Source organism: Falco cherrug, chromosome 13 (assembly GCF_023634085.1).
Source record: "Falco cherrug isolate bFalChe1 chromosome 13, bFalChe1.pri, whole genome shotgun sequence".
NCBI classification, from domain to species: Eukaryota; Metazoa; Chordata; class Aves; order Falconiformes; family Falconidae; genus Falco; species Falco cherrug.
In genome coordinates, this window is record NC_073709.1 from 3,941,890 (window position 1) to 3,958,941 (window position 17,052).

The following is a 17,052-nucleotide window of genomic DNA, read 5'->3' on the forward strand; positions in this document are numbered from 1 at the left end:
TGCATTTTGCATTCTATTAACCACTAACATGTATCCTGTTTGCAGCTTTCATTTAGTTTGATTTGCATGATTCTACATAAACTGAAAACTCTTGTAATACACCTGGTGATGGAAACCCCTTTAAAGCAGGTTGAATGTGTAGAAAACAAAAAGCAGCATTAGCATGTTTGTCTAGTTTTCTGTTTTCTTAACATGCTTGTCTCCCTTTCCGTGGGTTATCTGTCTCAGAGCCTGTTCTCGGTTGTGTTATTACACGTCATTTGTAATCATATGTTCTGATAAAGAGGAGAAGTTAAGGGAGGTTAAGTTGGATTTTCTCTCTTCAAATATTATTCTCTTGATTATTTATTTCTTTAAAATTATATGAGCTGAATTATATAAGCTTTCAAAATAGCCCCCACACGTGGCAAGTACAAGCCTTTGTATCATAAACTGAATTATTAGACATATGGTTACAAAATTTGTTCACGCAGTTTTACATGCACACTGCTGTGGGCGCAGTGTAAGAGCTTTGAATGTAAATCTGTGTTGTATTGATGTGTAGGTGGGAGCTACTCAAAATGTATCTGGAAACACAGATCTCTGGGGTGGAGAAAATAACTTGGGCTTATTTCAGCAAAAACCCACTCTTTGAGAATGAGTAGCATCCTTTGGAGTATTCACTTATACCTCCTCAGCAGCATTATGTCAAGTTAATGCATCCTAAATGGATTTGGCAGCACACTGGTTTCATCACAGTTGTCCCCAGGCTTGAACACATTGTGCCTGGTATTTTTACGATCCCTGCCAACCTACTGCAGTCGGAGCCAATCTCACTTCTCCCACAGGTCAGCACAGAGCTGGCCCAAAGGCATTTGTGTGACACTTGGTGGGTGTGGAATTGAGGGATGCCAATGCTGTCACGACACATGGCGTGTTACCAGTGTTTCTCTCTCAGAACCTGAGCGCTCTCTGTGCTGAGGTTGATGCGAAACATTCAGCTTTGTTTGAGAGTTGTTGTGTGGGTTGTAGTCCAGGACGGATCAAAAAAGTGTTGTTTCCGATAGGTTTTGTTGTGCAGGGGAAGGATCTGTCTAGTATGTTTTACCTCCAGCCCAAAAGTTCTCCATATACTATTGGTTAAATATTTTTACTTGTACAATAAGCACAGCTTCCAAACAGGGAATCAGAGTTTATGTAAGGAACAACAAAAAAATGGAAAAGGCTCTTCCTCTCGAACATGATCACACACCCCAAGAGACATCTAAGGAAAGAGAGAGACCTTCCAGAACATGCTAAAGTTGGGTTGATTCTGATGCTTTGGGAGTGTATGGAGAGAGTTCTCCCGAAGTCTCATTACCTGAGGTATTTGAAACTTTTTAGCCCAGGCAGAAACGTGGGTTTTGCCTAAAGCACATTATTGCAGGGTGTTCCCTGAAGCCGGTTTTGGCAAACAAGACTGAAGGATCTTCCCAACAGCCCTGCCTGTCCAGTGTGTTGCACGTATGGCCCATCTCTGCACAGCAGGGCCAGCCGTTTACAATAGCTGTTTAAACTAACAGCTTTACAAGATGTTTTGAACAATGACCTTGTTAAAAAAGAAAGGCCTTCAGATTTCATTCAGAAGTGATTACCCGTCTTACTAAGCTGCTTTTCTCCTTGGTTCACATTTGGAGACTGAACCAGAATGACATGTGAATGCAATGACTAGCTTCCCTTGCAAAGCACAAAAATGGCTATCACTGCCATATGTTCTGCAATACCTTTGGGGGGGGGGGGTTGTTGGGTTTTTTTTGTTTTTTTTTTTAAAGAGTGCATCAGCATACATGTGAAATTATAAATACTGTAACCATGCTAAGGCTTTTTCAGTGCTACACTTTTAAAAAATAATTTACACTACAACTAATGTTTCCCTCTAGTTTTGTTTCAGCTGCACTTTGGTCACTGTGTCAGTCTCGGCTATTTTTCCTATTGAATACTATTCCTTTTTGTTGTCTCGTGTTATCTACAAAATGTAAAGGAAAAGTAACAGCAGAAAAGTTATATGTAAAACTCCTATGTATGTTGGCATGGGAAAATGCAAAGGTTTAGAATTCACAAAATCTTTTAATCACTTCTTACAGCTCTTGGAGTTTTGCAGCAGTTTTAGGGTGCTTGGGAATTCCCCTCCTGTCAACTAGCAGAAGCACACTTTTAAAAGCTGCTTTTGCATTTTTTTTTCTGAAACGAACAGTATTATTTTCTTTAAAAAAAAAAAAGCTTGGGTTTTTTGTTCTGTTGTCCAGACACCAGTAGTAGATTGTCTTACCTCTCTTCAAACCTTGCTTTCTCTTCTTGGGAGCAGTCCTGCTTCTTTTTGTTTTTGTGTAGCATCCAAGTATGTTCCCTCTCCAGCAAGCAGCCATCTAAATTCACGTGTTAGTCTCCCTTTTGGACTCTCTTTGGTTTCTTCTCTACCCATGCCTGCTGGGCCCAGCCCGTCACCTTCTCAGTGTCAGGATGTTTTTGTCCATCTGTCCCTGCTCCAAACCTCATTGTTTATCGCTTTCATGCAATGTTGTTTTTGAAGATCCAATTCTGTTCCCGTTGGTGTCAGAACAGAATATTTGTGTTCTTGCCAATTTATTACTGATGCAGACATCTCTCACCAGAGAAGCAATTATGCCATGTGCTTTAAAAACATGAGTTTGTTATCCCTATCCCTTAGAATTTATTGTAAAGATTATTTTTGGTCTGGTTTTTCTCCATTATTTTCAGTATAAGTGGATCTAACACCATCCCCCTGCTCCCCACCCCCACCCCTGCACTTTGGCCCTGTTCTCGGACATCCCTCTCTCTTCTCCCTCAAGGTGCCCACTGTTCCAGAACTCCATTCCCTGCCCCCCCCCCCCCCCCCCCCAAGCTCTTGGTAAGTCCATCCAATTTAGGCTCCTCTTCCTGCTCCCTGGTCTTGGCCATTTCGGATGGCCTTCTCACCTGGTGAGAGAGTGAAAGAACTGTCACTCACATTTCTTTACATTTCTGCATGCATGAAGACAGTGGGTGAGATTTTTGTCAGTTTAAATCTGGAGTTAGCACACTGATTTATAGCCGTGCATACTTGTGTGAGTGTATCCTCAAAATAATCGTTAATAACAGGAATTTTATTTGCTGTATTCACAGTATCTAAAGAACTGAAAACCTTCTAATGTCTGACTGTGTCTTATCTTTCCTGGAACTCATCCATCCTGTAACATAATATAAGCACATTTATTATAAATTACTGGAAAGAAACCGTTAATGCTTGTATTATGTTTTAACTTGCTTTCCTTTGGAGGCAGGGAATTGTCAAGTAAGTACTAACAACACAGAGCACAGATAAAGCACAGCTTGTGGTGAATGTACGATGCAGATTGCGAGGTCAAAAAGGGTAAATATATGTAATTTTCTGCAGAGCAAATTTCTTGTCTTGACACTGCCGCCATATGTATGAAAATAAATCAGGTGTAGTCACAGACTTGTTCAAAATGAAATGACTTCTAAAAATGTAAAACATTTAGTGCTGCTTTACATTTGTTTTATTAAGACGATAAGGCAATGAATGCATACATCTGTGTATATATACATGTATATATGTATATATGAATGCACACAACGTTCGTGTTTGTGTGTACTGTGAATAGATATATATAAAAGTACATGTGTGTATGTGTATGTTTCCAAATTAAATCTCATGCTTACAGTCTAGTGATTATCAATCACGTCATAGCAGTAGTGTTCTCTTGCTTTCGTAAAAAAGTTTGGCTTGCTCTTGTCATAACTCTAACTGATATTCCTAGGTAAAAAGTGTAAAAATGATCCATTTTAAAATTACACTAAAACAGAAAAAAGAGCAGGAAGCGTGCAAGGAAATTATTTATTCTTTTCATAAGTGCTGATTTAAAGGCCCTAGTAAATCTGGGCTGAAATGAAATAAGATAATTAAGTTTTGTAACCACTTCCTCCGCCCTTCTCTCCTGGTGACTGCACTGCTGAGCGGTCCAGTTACCGCTGACGGTTATGTAACGTGGCTTGACCGACCGCTTTCAGAGAGAATAAAGGTACTTGTTTCCTTGCGAACAAAAAAGTACAGGCTGTCCCCCAAGTGAGCTGGCCTACCAGCGAACAATTACCAGGCTAAATTGCAGGCTGAGCTGGGATAGAAAACAAGCATCCATTGTGTGCGTTCTCAGCAGTGCTTATGAGACTGTCACGTGCCTACCAGTTTCCATCCCTGTCAGGCACCTGCAAATAAACAAACGTGCGGAATCACGTTCTCCTTCAGTATAAAGCATGCAGGAAGCATGGATGTAGCTTCCCTTTTTTCCCTCCGTCCTGTAGGATCTTTAGTTCAGAGTATACCCAGGGCTGCCAGAGTATGATGATTCCAAATTGTAGACTGGTGCACTCTTTAATTTCTGTTTTAGTTCATGCTGGCATGCTCAAATAGCATGTTTTGTGCCACAAAGGAATGACTGATCAACTCTAAAAATGCTTGTGCATGAGTAAAGTGGTCAGAAGTACACCTAAACTGTATTAAGTTTCTTACTTGGCTTTGTTTGCTGCTTACAAGGGGATCAAGGTAACTCTTTTGCTCTTTTAATGTCGCAAGATCCACCTGCTAATGTCCTTTGCTAGTACTCAGTGAGTTTGCTTGTTTGCTTGAGAAGTGGGATAGTTTGTTTACCTCCGGCTTTGTGTTCTGTATTTTGTAAAGCTCAGATCTTCATTCTACTTACTCCTGCAATAAGTATTCTAGCTGTGTAGCAGTGTTCTAGCTGTGCGTTTTGTCAACTGTTGCCCTTAATACCTTCCATAAAAACCACAATTCCAGAAAAAGCAGCTCCCCCTAAGTGAAAGGGATTTCATTCTTCTGCAGTTAATTTTTGCAAAATGAAAATTAATGGTAGTTACAGGATAAGGAGATCAACAACCTAATTTTCACAGCATATATGTAATGTACATCAGGTTCGAACTTTTTGAAATCTCAAACTGTGGAAATGCTTTCCAAATCTGAGTGTTTATTAAGTAAATTGAGGCCAGGCATTTTGGTATTTTACTTACAGAGCCCCACTCTGGTTTAACCCCGTCTCCAGAACCTGCAACTGGAGTTTAAAGGCATGCAGTGGGGGTGGGTTTGTGTTACTGACAGCAGCCACTGAGTGATGTTTTGGAGCAAGTGTTTAACCATAATACCTCATTTTATTCTCCTGCCATCACCACTTCTGCCCCAGCCTTCTAGCAAGACCTGTTTTCTAAGTCAAAGATGATCAAACGTAATTAAGAATCCAGGTCAGATTTCTATGAGCTAATTTCTCCAGTAATCCGGTGCCATTTTTATGGCGCTGTTCCACTGCTGACATGGTTACAATTAGCCCTCATGGATTTCCCTTAACAGAAAGCGAGAATCATTGTGCTTAAACTAACACAATGGTCACCTAACGCGGAGGGAGCCTGTGCAGCAGGCGCTTGATTTTTGCAAGGTCATGAACTTCCAGAGACTGAGCTCCCTCTACTCCTCCTAGGGTTGTGCCCCTTCTTTTTCTTTCAGAAGGGTCAATAGTAGCAGTAAAGGGTATCTGTCCATAAAGACCATTTGCACAAGTCACATTTTGTTTCAGTCTGTTCTACATTTGTCTTTTAACAACTGTAATTACATAAAAATGCTTTGCTGGCCTTAGTCTCTGTTAAATTCACACGGATGAATGACTTGTACATTTAAAAATTAATCACTTCATCTTTAATGTGATTTTGAGGAGATTTTAATAAATCATGTCAAGGTTGATGGGCTTCTCAGAAGCAGCAAGTTGGGGAAAGGTCAACTGCTAGCTGTAGAAAATGTTTTAGATCATTTCTGAAAGCGTCAATTTATTGTCATTCAGTATTCAAGGATTTTTCCATGGATTGAAGTCATTATGGTTTTTTTTAAAAAATGGTGTAAGGCGTTCTGTTCTGCCACTCATCCACAAAATCTACATCAATGTTATTTCTGCTCTTTCCATCGAAATGCGTATGATTTTAGTCAGTTTATCGTACAACTCTAAAAAAGCTAGGAATTAAGCTAATATAGTTGCAGTGGGGCATTTTCTGTTCACATACGCTATGGTTTTGAAGATTTTTATCTTGCTTTCAAACATATTGATTGTATTCTTTTTAAAATGTTTGTTTCAGGCCACCAGTTAGCAGAGCTGCTCCTCAACCTGAAAAACTGCAAAAGAACAACATCAATAAAAAAAAGAAACTGGTGGAGGTAGGCTTAATACTTCTTCATTTGCTTTAGAAACAATAGGTGCTGGGTGATAATCATCCGTGTTTTGAGGGCAGCTAAAGTCACGTGTAGGTAGAAGAGAGCGCCATTCCGAGACAGTGCTTTCAGCTCTGGTGGCAAGCACCAGCAGGTGATGGTAGACAGCAGCCTCTGTCAGACAGAACCTGGGATGCAGGGTGGCAAAGCTTGCCTCTAACAGCAGATCTCTGCACACCCAGAATTTGTCTCCTGATTTGAAGGGCAGGCAGAGCCCATACTCACTGCGTAACCCCAAGGTTATGGGCAGTCAGAAACCACACTTTCACACTCATGTGCAGGAGTTTGCACAACGTTGCTTATTTACTTTGGAATGCACCTTTTTCCTCAAACTGTAGGGCCCCCCCCAAGCAACTTGATTGAATTTCCCCGTAATAAGCTGAACAAGGACTGTTCCGTGATCTGTGTGGAGCATTCGCAACAATCACTTGGTCTGTCAGTGTAGCTTGAGTTGTTCCAAGTAAGCTGTAATCGTGTTTGGGATGGATTCATGAAGTCTGTCTTCTGGGCTGTAGAGGCAACTTTAGCAGCAATCCATTAACTATCACTGTTTTTCTGGCGGAAATTTTCTTGGCAATTGCTTATTGTAAGCTGAAATTACACCTCTGATTAATATTTATAATTATAGAGTTACTTATAGCTTGCCCTTGCTTCATATAAGGACTTGACGGTCAGAATTTGGTCTGTTAAAGTTTGGTAGTTTGTGAGAATGATTTTTGAAGACTCTTGAAGTAGAAGTCAAGATATTTGCAAATATCTGATACCCTATACGGCTATTAAACTGTGATGGGCAGATTAATAATGTTGGGCCTGGTTTGTAAGTTGTATCTATTTTGAATGGAAATTTACAGAAACCAAACATTTACAGCCAGCTGAATTATTAGAGAAATAATAATATAAATGCAGTGCCTTAGTTTACCGATCAAAGCATTGTAGATAGCCTGTGAGAATGTCATGCCTCAATAATTAGCAAAAGAACAGGGATAACTGATGAATTATTGTTTAATTATTCTAGTGCCTCTACAAGTAGCTTGTGTAATTATTTTAGAACTGTGCTTATGTGATCTGAACTCTGTAGTTTCCTTTTTTGGTCTTTCATTTCACTCTTATTCTTTCTTCTGTTTTACTTCACCAGGAGCTGGCTTTAGACCATGTCTTTGGATACAGAGGATTTGATTGTCGCAACAACCTTCATTACCTAAATGACGGTGCTGATATTATTTTCCACACAGCTGCAGCAGGCATAGTTCAGAATCTTTCTACTGGTAATTCAACTTGAAACAATACTTTGAGATAAAAAATGCTTTACGAGTGCAGTATTTCTGATTGAAAGCCCTAATTTTTTAAGATTCCTGTAATTTTCTCACATTTTGCATCTTGATAAATAATGCAAAAAAGTTTTAGGTGGCTGTTGTATCACATCAGCAGTTTCTCCTGTTGGGGTCATCCTGTAGAGCCATCCTGTTCATTTCAAGAGGTACAAGATTCTGGGAGGAAGCGAAATAAAACCCAGTTCTGGTCCCGCAGCTGTGCCGGTCTAAAATCCCTGCTGAGGGCACAGGAGTGGGGTTCTCAGGGGGGAGAGCCTGGGTGCTGAAACGACTAGTACCCGCAGACATGTGAGGAGCTCTAACATCTGTCATTTCACTTTGGGATGTTTTCACGAAGCTGTTCTCCAGGGAAGGGCGCATCCTGATGCAATAGTGTGAGCAAATTGCTCTGTGGAAGGGGTAGAAATATTCCATGCCTTTTGGGTAATGAAAAGGAAGAAAACTGCCAAAAATTTATCTGGCTGTAGGATGTAGCACCAACATACATATCTAGAGAAACAAAGATAGAAATTAAAGGAACTTTGGCTTTATTATATTCCCTCTTCGTGCCACAGTGAACCAGAGGGCCAAGAAGCGGGGAGGCAGAAAAGCTGCCACATCTGGTGACCTGTGGGGACCCCAGTCCTCGCACAGCCTCTGACCTGGGAGGCTGGGAATATGCCTGGGGAGGCTGGGAAGCTGTTCTCTTTGGGCCCTTCCCCTTGGGAGGATACTGCCAAGCACAGACGTCGCAGGGCTGTGCTCTCGCCTGTTTCCCACTGACTGCTCCCGTGTGCTGGGGAGCCTGGGCCCTGCCTTTGCCAGCTTTGCTTTTTCTTGCAGGTACAGGTGGCTACAGGATGATTCTTGAGCTGATTCCTGGTTCCCTGGACGTAGCTACTTTAACAAATATTGCTTTTTATATATATGTGTGTGTGTGTGTGTGTGTGCATCAACAGTTGCGTTCACAGTGCGTTCGGTCGTGGCGCCTGGCAGTGAGAGCGGAGCAGGTGCTGACGTAGTTGCGGCCCTACCCCCAGCATCCCCGGGGAGTACCGCCTGGCAGCAGGAGCAAGCTGCTCGGATAGGCTTTGCTTCAGTGCCAGTTCTCTTTCTTCGATCCTGTTGTGAATAAAAACATGTCTGAATTTTATTAGGTAGTCAGAGTTTCTACCTGGAGCATACTGATGACATCCTCTGCCTCACCGTGAATCAGCACCCGAAGTATAAAAACATTGTGGCTACCAGCCAGATCGGTAGGTGACTCTCCATATAACAAAGTTTTACTCAAAAGTTATCAAGGGCGCTGATTTACTTTGGGCTTTCTTGTGTAGGAGTTTGTAGCAGGCCATGCCAGTGTTACTGTCCTCAAACTTTTCCTTTGATTTCTTGCAGTTTCAATGTCATCTCTGATTGTGAGGGGTTTTTTTTAGAGTTAATTGCAGTATAATCCTATTTCAGAAAGCAACCTTAGATAAACTGTGCTAAATCATCTCATTGATGTGTAGGCATAAGATTTACAGAATGCCCTCTTTCCTTCGTGTAGCCAAGGCACTGTTTAGCAGTGAAAACACAGCAATGAGAATTTCCTGTGCAGGAGAACAAGAGCTATACGGAAACGAAAGGAAACGGAGTGAAAGCTCAGCAGAAGTTGTGACACATGGCAGGGGCCAGTTGTGAAGCCGCGTGTGTTTAGGTGTTTATTATTTACACGGAGGGTCCTGTTGGGACTCTCCCATACAATGTTTACTCCTTTCGCAGGACTAAGCATTGGATGGGAAATGCAGGCTTGTTTGTCCTAAAGCTGGAGAAGGACCTGTTGCCTTCCACTTAAACCAGCTCAATACTGGAGTAATTAACCTCATGACAAAGAATGGTGTCATTCTAATTCACATCAGTCTGGAAGGAGTCCATGACTTAACAAGAGGCAGAAAAGTGGTAGTAGATGAACGCCTGGACGGGGCGCTGTCATTTCAATCTGAACGTTGAGTAAACACAAAGATCTGGACGTGTTGTCAGAGCTCCAGTTCCAAATACTGATTTCTATGACACGGAGAAGGTGCCTGTTCAAGGCCCTTTTCCCAGTCTGCCAGTAAGTGCCCATGAAATCAGTTTTTCTGCTTTTGGTTGCTCTTCTGTAGAACTACAGATTGATTTATTAATTTTTAAAAACTGCATGTCTTCAGCATTTCTTTTAAATAGCATTTTAAAAACTCAAAGTACTAAATATTGTTGCAAGATTTGTGTATAAAAACCAATATACCCAAAAAAGTTCAACAATATTCCTGCTTATTTGTTTTGTTGATTTAATCCATATCCATTTTCAGATTTTTAATTTTTTTTTCCTTCTGGTGCCGACGCTGGCACTTCAGCATTAGAAACATGACTTATTTCACCTATTGTTTTCCCTTGGTGCTTCCTCATTTGCCATTGCTCTCACAATGCAGGTGATATGACAGAATTTCCAGGTAAGGCTGATTTGTTTGTGAATTTTAGTCAGCAGAGTTATGTAAAAGTTTCATGTTACCTCGTATCTGTGAATCGCGGATACAAGTGAAACATCTACAGACGATTTCTTTTGCATGAGGCTCTTCACGAATGTTATGCTGTTCTTTTAGAATCTGTCTTACTTCATGAAATACAATGATTTCCCCTGTGTTTTGCAAGCATTTATGATTTTTTTGTTTTATTTTTTGAGTACTGTTAAAAGAAAACAAAGCCCCGCAACTTGTAAGTGTTTGTTTAGGTTAAATGTTCTTGAAAAATGCCCATTTTGCATTGAGACTTTCCAGATCCTGAATTAATTCTTTTCCAATACATCTTTTTGCACGTAGGTACAACTCCCACAATTCATATATGGGATGCTATGAGTAAGCAAACGATTTCAATGCTACGTTGCTTCCATACCAAAGGGGTCAACTATGTTAACTTCAGCGCAACTGGCAAACTTCTGGTTTCAGTGGGAGTTGATCCAGAACACACTATCACAGTGTGGCGGTGGCAAGAAGGTAAGACTGGAAAAATCATGTTCCTTCAGCCTAACGGAACTGGGTACAATTGCTTGCTTTCCCTTTCAAGTCTTTGAAATAGATTTGTGTTCTTAGTCTGAGTATCATGGCTCCCTAAGTCAAAGTCAGTTAAAGGAGATAGCAAAGTACTAGAAAAACATCAATAAGAAAATAAGTTTATTGTAAGTAGAAGTAAGTTAAGAATGTTGTTTAATATAAAATTCCATCAAATTGAGGAAAGTATTTTGGTTTTCTTCCTAAAATACTCAAACTTGAAATTCTGCACTGTAGCTAGGCCTTTGGGAGGTCATTTCCAGAAAATAATTACCATCTTTTGAAACGGTGGGGAGGAGGGGTGGCTCAGCTCATTAGATGTGTCCTTGTGCATTTCACCCGATGGCAACTCACAATTTCTCTGTTGCTACTTCACTGACCAAGGAGATGGGTCATGCTGTGAAGACGTAAATTTGCATTTCCTAAAGCTGTCAGATGCAGTGGAATACACAGGGCCCTTGCAGGTTGCATGAATTAAGATGTTTGATACGCTAAATAGTGTTGGGATTTGCAAAAAATGATGTTAGCTTTCAGCATCTGGGGCACAGTTCTCTAATCCAATACCGGGTGAATTTCTTTTATAAAATCGTGTCAGAGCTTAATTTTGCGGGTAAATTTAACTGTTTTTATCCTTTCCTAATCAAAACAGGGGCTAAAGTTGCTAGCAGAGGAGGACACCTGGAGAGGATATTCGTTGTAGAGTTCCGCCCAGATTCAGACACACAGTTTGTATCTGTTGGTGTAAAACACATGAAGTTCTGGACGTTAGCTGGCAGTGCTTTGCTTTATAAGAAAGGAGTCATTGGTTCCATGGAAGATGCCAAAATGCAAACCATGCTTTCTGTTGCCTTCGGAGCAGTGAGTTCAAATTACTTGCTACAGAATTTTATGATATATTTTTATTAAAACTGCAAGTGTAAATTTTCTTTGTTAAAATCCAGTGCAGCGTGGACCCTGCAAGACCCTGGAGCTCTTGCTTAGCAGTTAAACTTTTAATGTAAAACCTGTCCACCTTTAGATCCTTATGTAAGTTTTCCAAGCCGGGTTGAGTTTCTCTGGTCATGAACGTATTTTTTTTTTAATGTCTGTGCATACCTACAGCATCAGCTGCCATGGCTTTTACTTTTTTACTTTGCTAGTTCTAGTTAAGTTAGAAAAATGCCATAGTTATTTTGTGTGTAGGCTCTGCAACCTTTTTTCCTGCTAACAGTACTTGGTATGACACATGCTAGTGATCCAGCTAACGGTGACAGCATAGAACACTCTCCAGTATGATCATTAAGGAAACATAGCACCATGCTTTAGTCTGCACAGTTAAGGAAGTTAATACGTGACAATAGTGCAGAAGCAATGTTGCCATGATACCAAGGTCTGAAGTAATTTCTGCTTCATTCACAAACCCTACAGAAATTACCTTTGCAAAGGTTAATCACACATTATACAAATCACCAATTCAAAGAAACGCCTTGCTCCTCATTATCCACCCTGAACAACGGTACCAATGTGTGAAATGTGAGCGTATAAAATCAGGCTCCCAGACCTTCATCCTTGTGCCCAAACAAGTGACTTTGTTGTCAGGAATTGCTTAGTGCTAAACATTTCTTTCTATTCTGATGGCATTAGAAAGAGCATTAGGGTGCAGTTATTAAACTCATTGAACTCATTCCCTTGATGCAGATGGGTTTAATTCCTACCTTCATTGCATAGTTGACTTTTCTCGGGAAATTCAGTAGCTAAAAGCATTTTCATTCAAGCTGAATGAAAAAGCTAAGGTATATGTATTACATCAGAGATTGTTGCTGTTCTTTGCAGAATAACCTTACATTTACTGGTGCCATAAATGGAGATGTCTACGTCTGGAAGGATCATTTTCTGATTAGACTTGTGGCAAAAGCTCACACAGGGCCAGTGTTCACAATGTACACGACTCTTCGAGATGGACTCATTGTCACAGGAGGGAAGGAGAGACCGTAAGACATAGAATCTTCCTAAAGCGCACACCTCTTGTCTCTTGCACATTAGGGTGGTTCCCCCCGCCCCCCCCCCCCCAGTTTATCTAATACTCTAGACATACACAATACTTCCACAATACTTCCCAGGGACAGATGGTATCTGTACTGTAGCTGTTTCAATCTAAATTTTACTTAACATGCCCAGGTGTCTTAGTAAGTAAAGGACTAATAAGTAGTGCACTCGAGGGTCACAGTAACGTACGTTACACACAAAGGCCGTACTGAGCTGCAAATTAGCCATCAACAGGAACCCCTGTGTAAGCTTCTTGTTGCCTGGGCTCCCGCCAGCTTGGCATAGGTGGGTTTTTCTTAATTTTTTTAATTCTGTCAAGCTACAGACAACCTCTCCCAGGGGGGACTCTGTGATGAGCAAGTTCTTTGAGTTCCTAGAATTAACGTATGTGCCAAGCTTATCTTGGTGGCAGAGATTTGAGATTAAGTGGAAGAGAACAATTTGGGTTTTGGAAATGAGGCACAACGCTGTTTAAAACATGAAGAATGATTTAAATGTTATTATCTGATTTCTGTTGCACAGTAGTGACGCGTCTCCATATACAATAGCAAGTGATTCGATGTATGTTTTATTATTTAATTAGAAAAATACCGATGGGGTTTACATATGGGATTTGTTGTAGCCTATGCAGGAGGAGACATCTGGGTAACACAACACGCTTCTTTGCAGCACTAAAGAAGGGGGAGCTGTAAAGCTATGGGATCAAGAGATGAAACGGTGCCGCGCATTTCAGCTCGAGACAGGCCAGCTCATCGAGTGCGTGCGCTCCGTCTGCAGGGGGAAAGTAAGTGAGCTGCCGCGGCAGATGTTACGCTTTGGCACGCATTGCTCTGTATTGGTGGAGGCTGGGTGGGAAATACCGGGGAGAAAAGTTACGTGAAGTTATGGAAGGAGGCTTTGCCTGCCCACCTAGTGACATTTCCTTACTTGTCTTCCTGAGCTCAGCCATGGGCTTTAATCTGCGTTCCTCATGCTTAGTGCCTGCCGTTCTCTGCAGTCAGCAGGGAGAGGGGAGGACCTTTAAGGCCTCTAAGGACAGTGCTAAGTGTCGGAACGTGTTTCACCAGGGCAGGCCCTTGTCTCCTGCCTTTCTTTTCAAGAAACAAAAGGAACTTGGGTACCTACTCTACAAGGCTTGCTGCTTCTCGTGAAATGTAGGCACAGCTCGAGGTGCTTCGGTGAGGCGGAATGGACCCTAGGTCGTTTTTTGTTGTGGGTTTTTTTTTAAGTCACAAATAAAACAAGTTGCCACTGAGAATTAGTGATGGACTTTAAGTTTTGGTAAAGCGGAAGACTAGAAATAACTGAGTAATTTGACATGCTAAAGTCACTCTTGCACGTGTTTCAGTAGTGCTTGCAAGCGTTGTGAAAGGAGCATGCGATGGTGCGGGAGTGTTTCTTCATGTGATAGGTATCTGTCCAACCCAACACTTCACAAAATGGTCTCTCTCTACCTTCATATATCAAGTCTCAGGAATTTGACATGCTCTTTGATGACACCGCCACTGAGGAATGTTGGTTTATATTTCAAATCAAAGAGCAGTGAACCAGTCCCAAACTGTACCTATCTGTGCTTTTTCCAAGTATTTGGCAAGAGAGCTCTTGTGGTTTGGTCAGTGACAGTGCGGCTAGGGTAGATACAAGGTGTTCTTAAACAGCCTAACTGAGCCTAAATCCCTGTTTTGATCTTTTATTATTGCCCAAATATATTTCATTACCTCAGAGGTATGAGAATCGTGCTCTGCCAACTTGTATGTAAACATTTTGATCTGAATTAAAATCCTTAATGGCAAGACAGAAGCCCACCACAGTCCCTCAACAGTAACACCAGACGATGATATCAGATCGCGAGATGTGCAAGTGCCAGTGATTTACTCTCCTGTTTTTAAGATGCTGCGTGAACAGGCAGTATAAATCAAGATGAGTTATCACAGATATTTCTGCAACACATCAGTATTTTACTGCTGTTGATCCTGTCTGTTACACTGACAAACTTTCTCTCATTCTTTTTTTTTGGGCTACAAATAGGGGAAAATTTTAGTGGGAACAAAAGATGGAGAAATCCTTGAAGTAGGAGAAAAAAATGCTGCTTCAAACTTGTTGATTGACTGTCACATGGAAGGGGAAATCTGGGGCTTAGCAACTCACCCCTCAAAAGACATATTTATCTCGGCAAGTAATGATGGGACAGCAAGAATCTGGGACCTGTCTGACAAAGTGAGTGCACTAAATCTAAAAGTGTATGATTAAAAATGATCATTTTATACAACCATGCATTTTCCCCACTAAATGACGTGCCAGCTACGTACACCCCTTTGTGCAGCCACGTAAAGCAAGCAGGGGTTTTCTGCTGTTTTGGTACGGTTCTTTTTCTTCCTGCTATGTGGCTGTGTGAAAAGGTGAGTCCTTGGTGGGGTAGCTGCTCTTTCCAGAGGCAAGCAATTTGCAAAGAAATGCAGTTATTTAAAAGCATTCATGCTGATGGGATGCCTTTTCTTGCGTATCACTTATTTTGATCTAAAAGTACAGGCTGGCATGGATTAAGAAGCATTTTAATTCCATGCTGTCGGACTGGGTGGCACAGACTGTCCTGTCACCGACTAACAGGCGGACCCTGACAATGAGCCCGCCGGAGGGCAAGCGTGGCCCCCTCCTCTGCAGAGCCTGCCTTTAGGACCAATCAAGTTGCATGTGTGTGGTTCAGGATTTTTTTTTTTTCCAACTCAAATTGTATATCAACCACCATTTTAAAAAGTAACAAATCAATAAAATGTTTTTTAAAAATAACAGAAAGGTCTCTGCTTATGCTAACCTACGTAAACCTTTTCAAAAGGTAGTTACCTGAGCTAACAGGAATGGATAAGTATGAATATATTATAAATATCATCAGATAAGTAAACATGCAGGTTTGTTCTAGTATGTTTTAACATCGCAAATCAAATGGAAAAAAACCCCTACCCTGAGCAGCAGGTGTAGACGCTATCGAAATCACCTTTCCAACAAAATGGGAAATGGATTTTTCAGCCTTTTCTGCTAAACAGTATTCTTCCTGCTGTAAAACTTGAAGTCACCCTGCAACAAGATAGATGCAAACATGAAACTCCCATCTGAATTACAGTATTTTGAAGTCTGTTTTGTGACATATGCCTAGTGGGATGTGATTTTTTTTTTTTTTTTTAATGTGAAATTTCAGATTTATATTTAGAGGAAACTTTAGACAATTTGTTTTTAAGAACTCACTTTTATACTTTGTGTTTGGAAGCTTTCCATTTGCTTGGTAGCGTTCTCCAGGAGGAGGTGTGAGCCATTTGCTTTTATTAATGCAGAAACTGCTGAACAAAGTGAACCTAGGTCACCCAGCAAGATGTGCCACGTACAGTCCCGATGGTGAAATGGTTGCCATTGGCATGAAGAATGGAGAATTCGTTATTTTGCTCGTGAACAGCCTTAAGGTTTGGGGCAAAAAGCGAGACAGGAAGTCTGCAATTCAGGATATCAGGTGAGATTTCAGTTCAGGTTCCCTAAACATGCAGCCCTTACGCAAGAATAAGTCCATCAGGTTTCAAGTTGATTTTCAGATTTTCCTGTAACTCTGCATTTGTTGAAACCTGCATGAAATCATGAAATGCAGTTACTGGCTGACTGGTGGCTTTACGTACACCTAAAGTTATGTATCTTATATGCCACACACCTTTGGTTTTCCTGTGATTAATTCCATTATATCCACTTGACTATAGCCGGTAATTTGCACGCTGTGGGGCCGTGATTATGGGAATTAATCTTACAGTTTATTTTAAAATTGCAATACCTGTTGCTTCCTCACAGAGTATTGGTGTTACTCTGCACATTGTGCTGTGCGCGTTATGCAAGTGCGATATTAACATCAGTTAACGACATACAACGTCCTCAACCCTCCTCATCTCTTAAGCATCGCGGTCTGGTTTGGATTCAATCTAGCTGCTGCCAGGAAGGTGGTTCTTGTTTTCCAGTGAAAGAAATTTGTTCTCTTGTGTTAACCTGAGAAGCAAAAGAAAACCTGGCTTGCACAGAACAGTAAATTATATCCCCGTTCTGTGTTTTGTTGTCTAGGATCAGCCCAGATAACAAGTTTTTGGCAGTGGGCTCACAAGAACATACTGTAGATTTTTATGATCTCACTCAAGGTACAACCCTAAACCGAATCGGCTACTGCAAAGACATCGCGAGTTTTGTCATACAGATGGATTTTTCTGCAGACAGCAGGTACATTCAGGTATGTCTCGGGCAGACCCCTGTTTGTGTTGGTTGTGACTTCCCTGTTAGCAGATGTAACAACAGGATGGAGGTAAGAACGGGTGAGGGAGGCTTTCCAAAG

The 17,052-nt window shown here is 41.1% G+C and overlaps 1 protein-coding gene across 2 annotated transcripts in view; it reads left to right on the plus strand.

Moving 5' to 3' along the window:
- The window catches only part of EML6 (EMAP like 6), a 119,058-nt gene that overhangs the window by 95,905 nt on the left and 6,101 nt on the right, over window positions 1–17,052 (plus strand). Inside the window, exons 28-38 of one of the 2 annotated variants that reach the window (XM_027814576.2) lie at window positions 6,169–6,247; window positions 7,437–7,566; window positions 8,769–8,867; window positions 10,059–10,079; window positions 10,446–10,619; window positions 11,323–11,531; window positions 12,486–12,643; window positions 13,368–13,482; window positions 14,727–14,915; window positions 16,025–16,197; window positions 16,788–16,950. In XM_027814576.2, the coding sequence (XP_027670377.2) occupies window positions 6,169–6,247; window positions 7,437–7,566; window positions 8,769–8,867; window positions 10,059–10,079; window positions 10,446–10,619; window positions 11,323–11,531; window positions 12,486–12,643; window positions 13,368–13,482; window positions 14,727–14,915; window positions 16,025–16,197; window positions 16,788–16,950 (1,510 nt within the window). The remainder of the gene's footprint in view (window positions 1–6,168; window positions 6,248–7,436; window positions 7,567–8,768; window positions 8,868–10,058; window positions 10,080–10,445; window positions 10,620–11,322; window positions 11,532–12,485; window positions 12,644–13,367; window positions 13,483–14,726; window positions 14,916–16,024; window positions 16,198–16,787; window positions 16,951–17,052) is intronic. The other variant, XM_005445623.3, reaches the window with a different exon arrangement.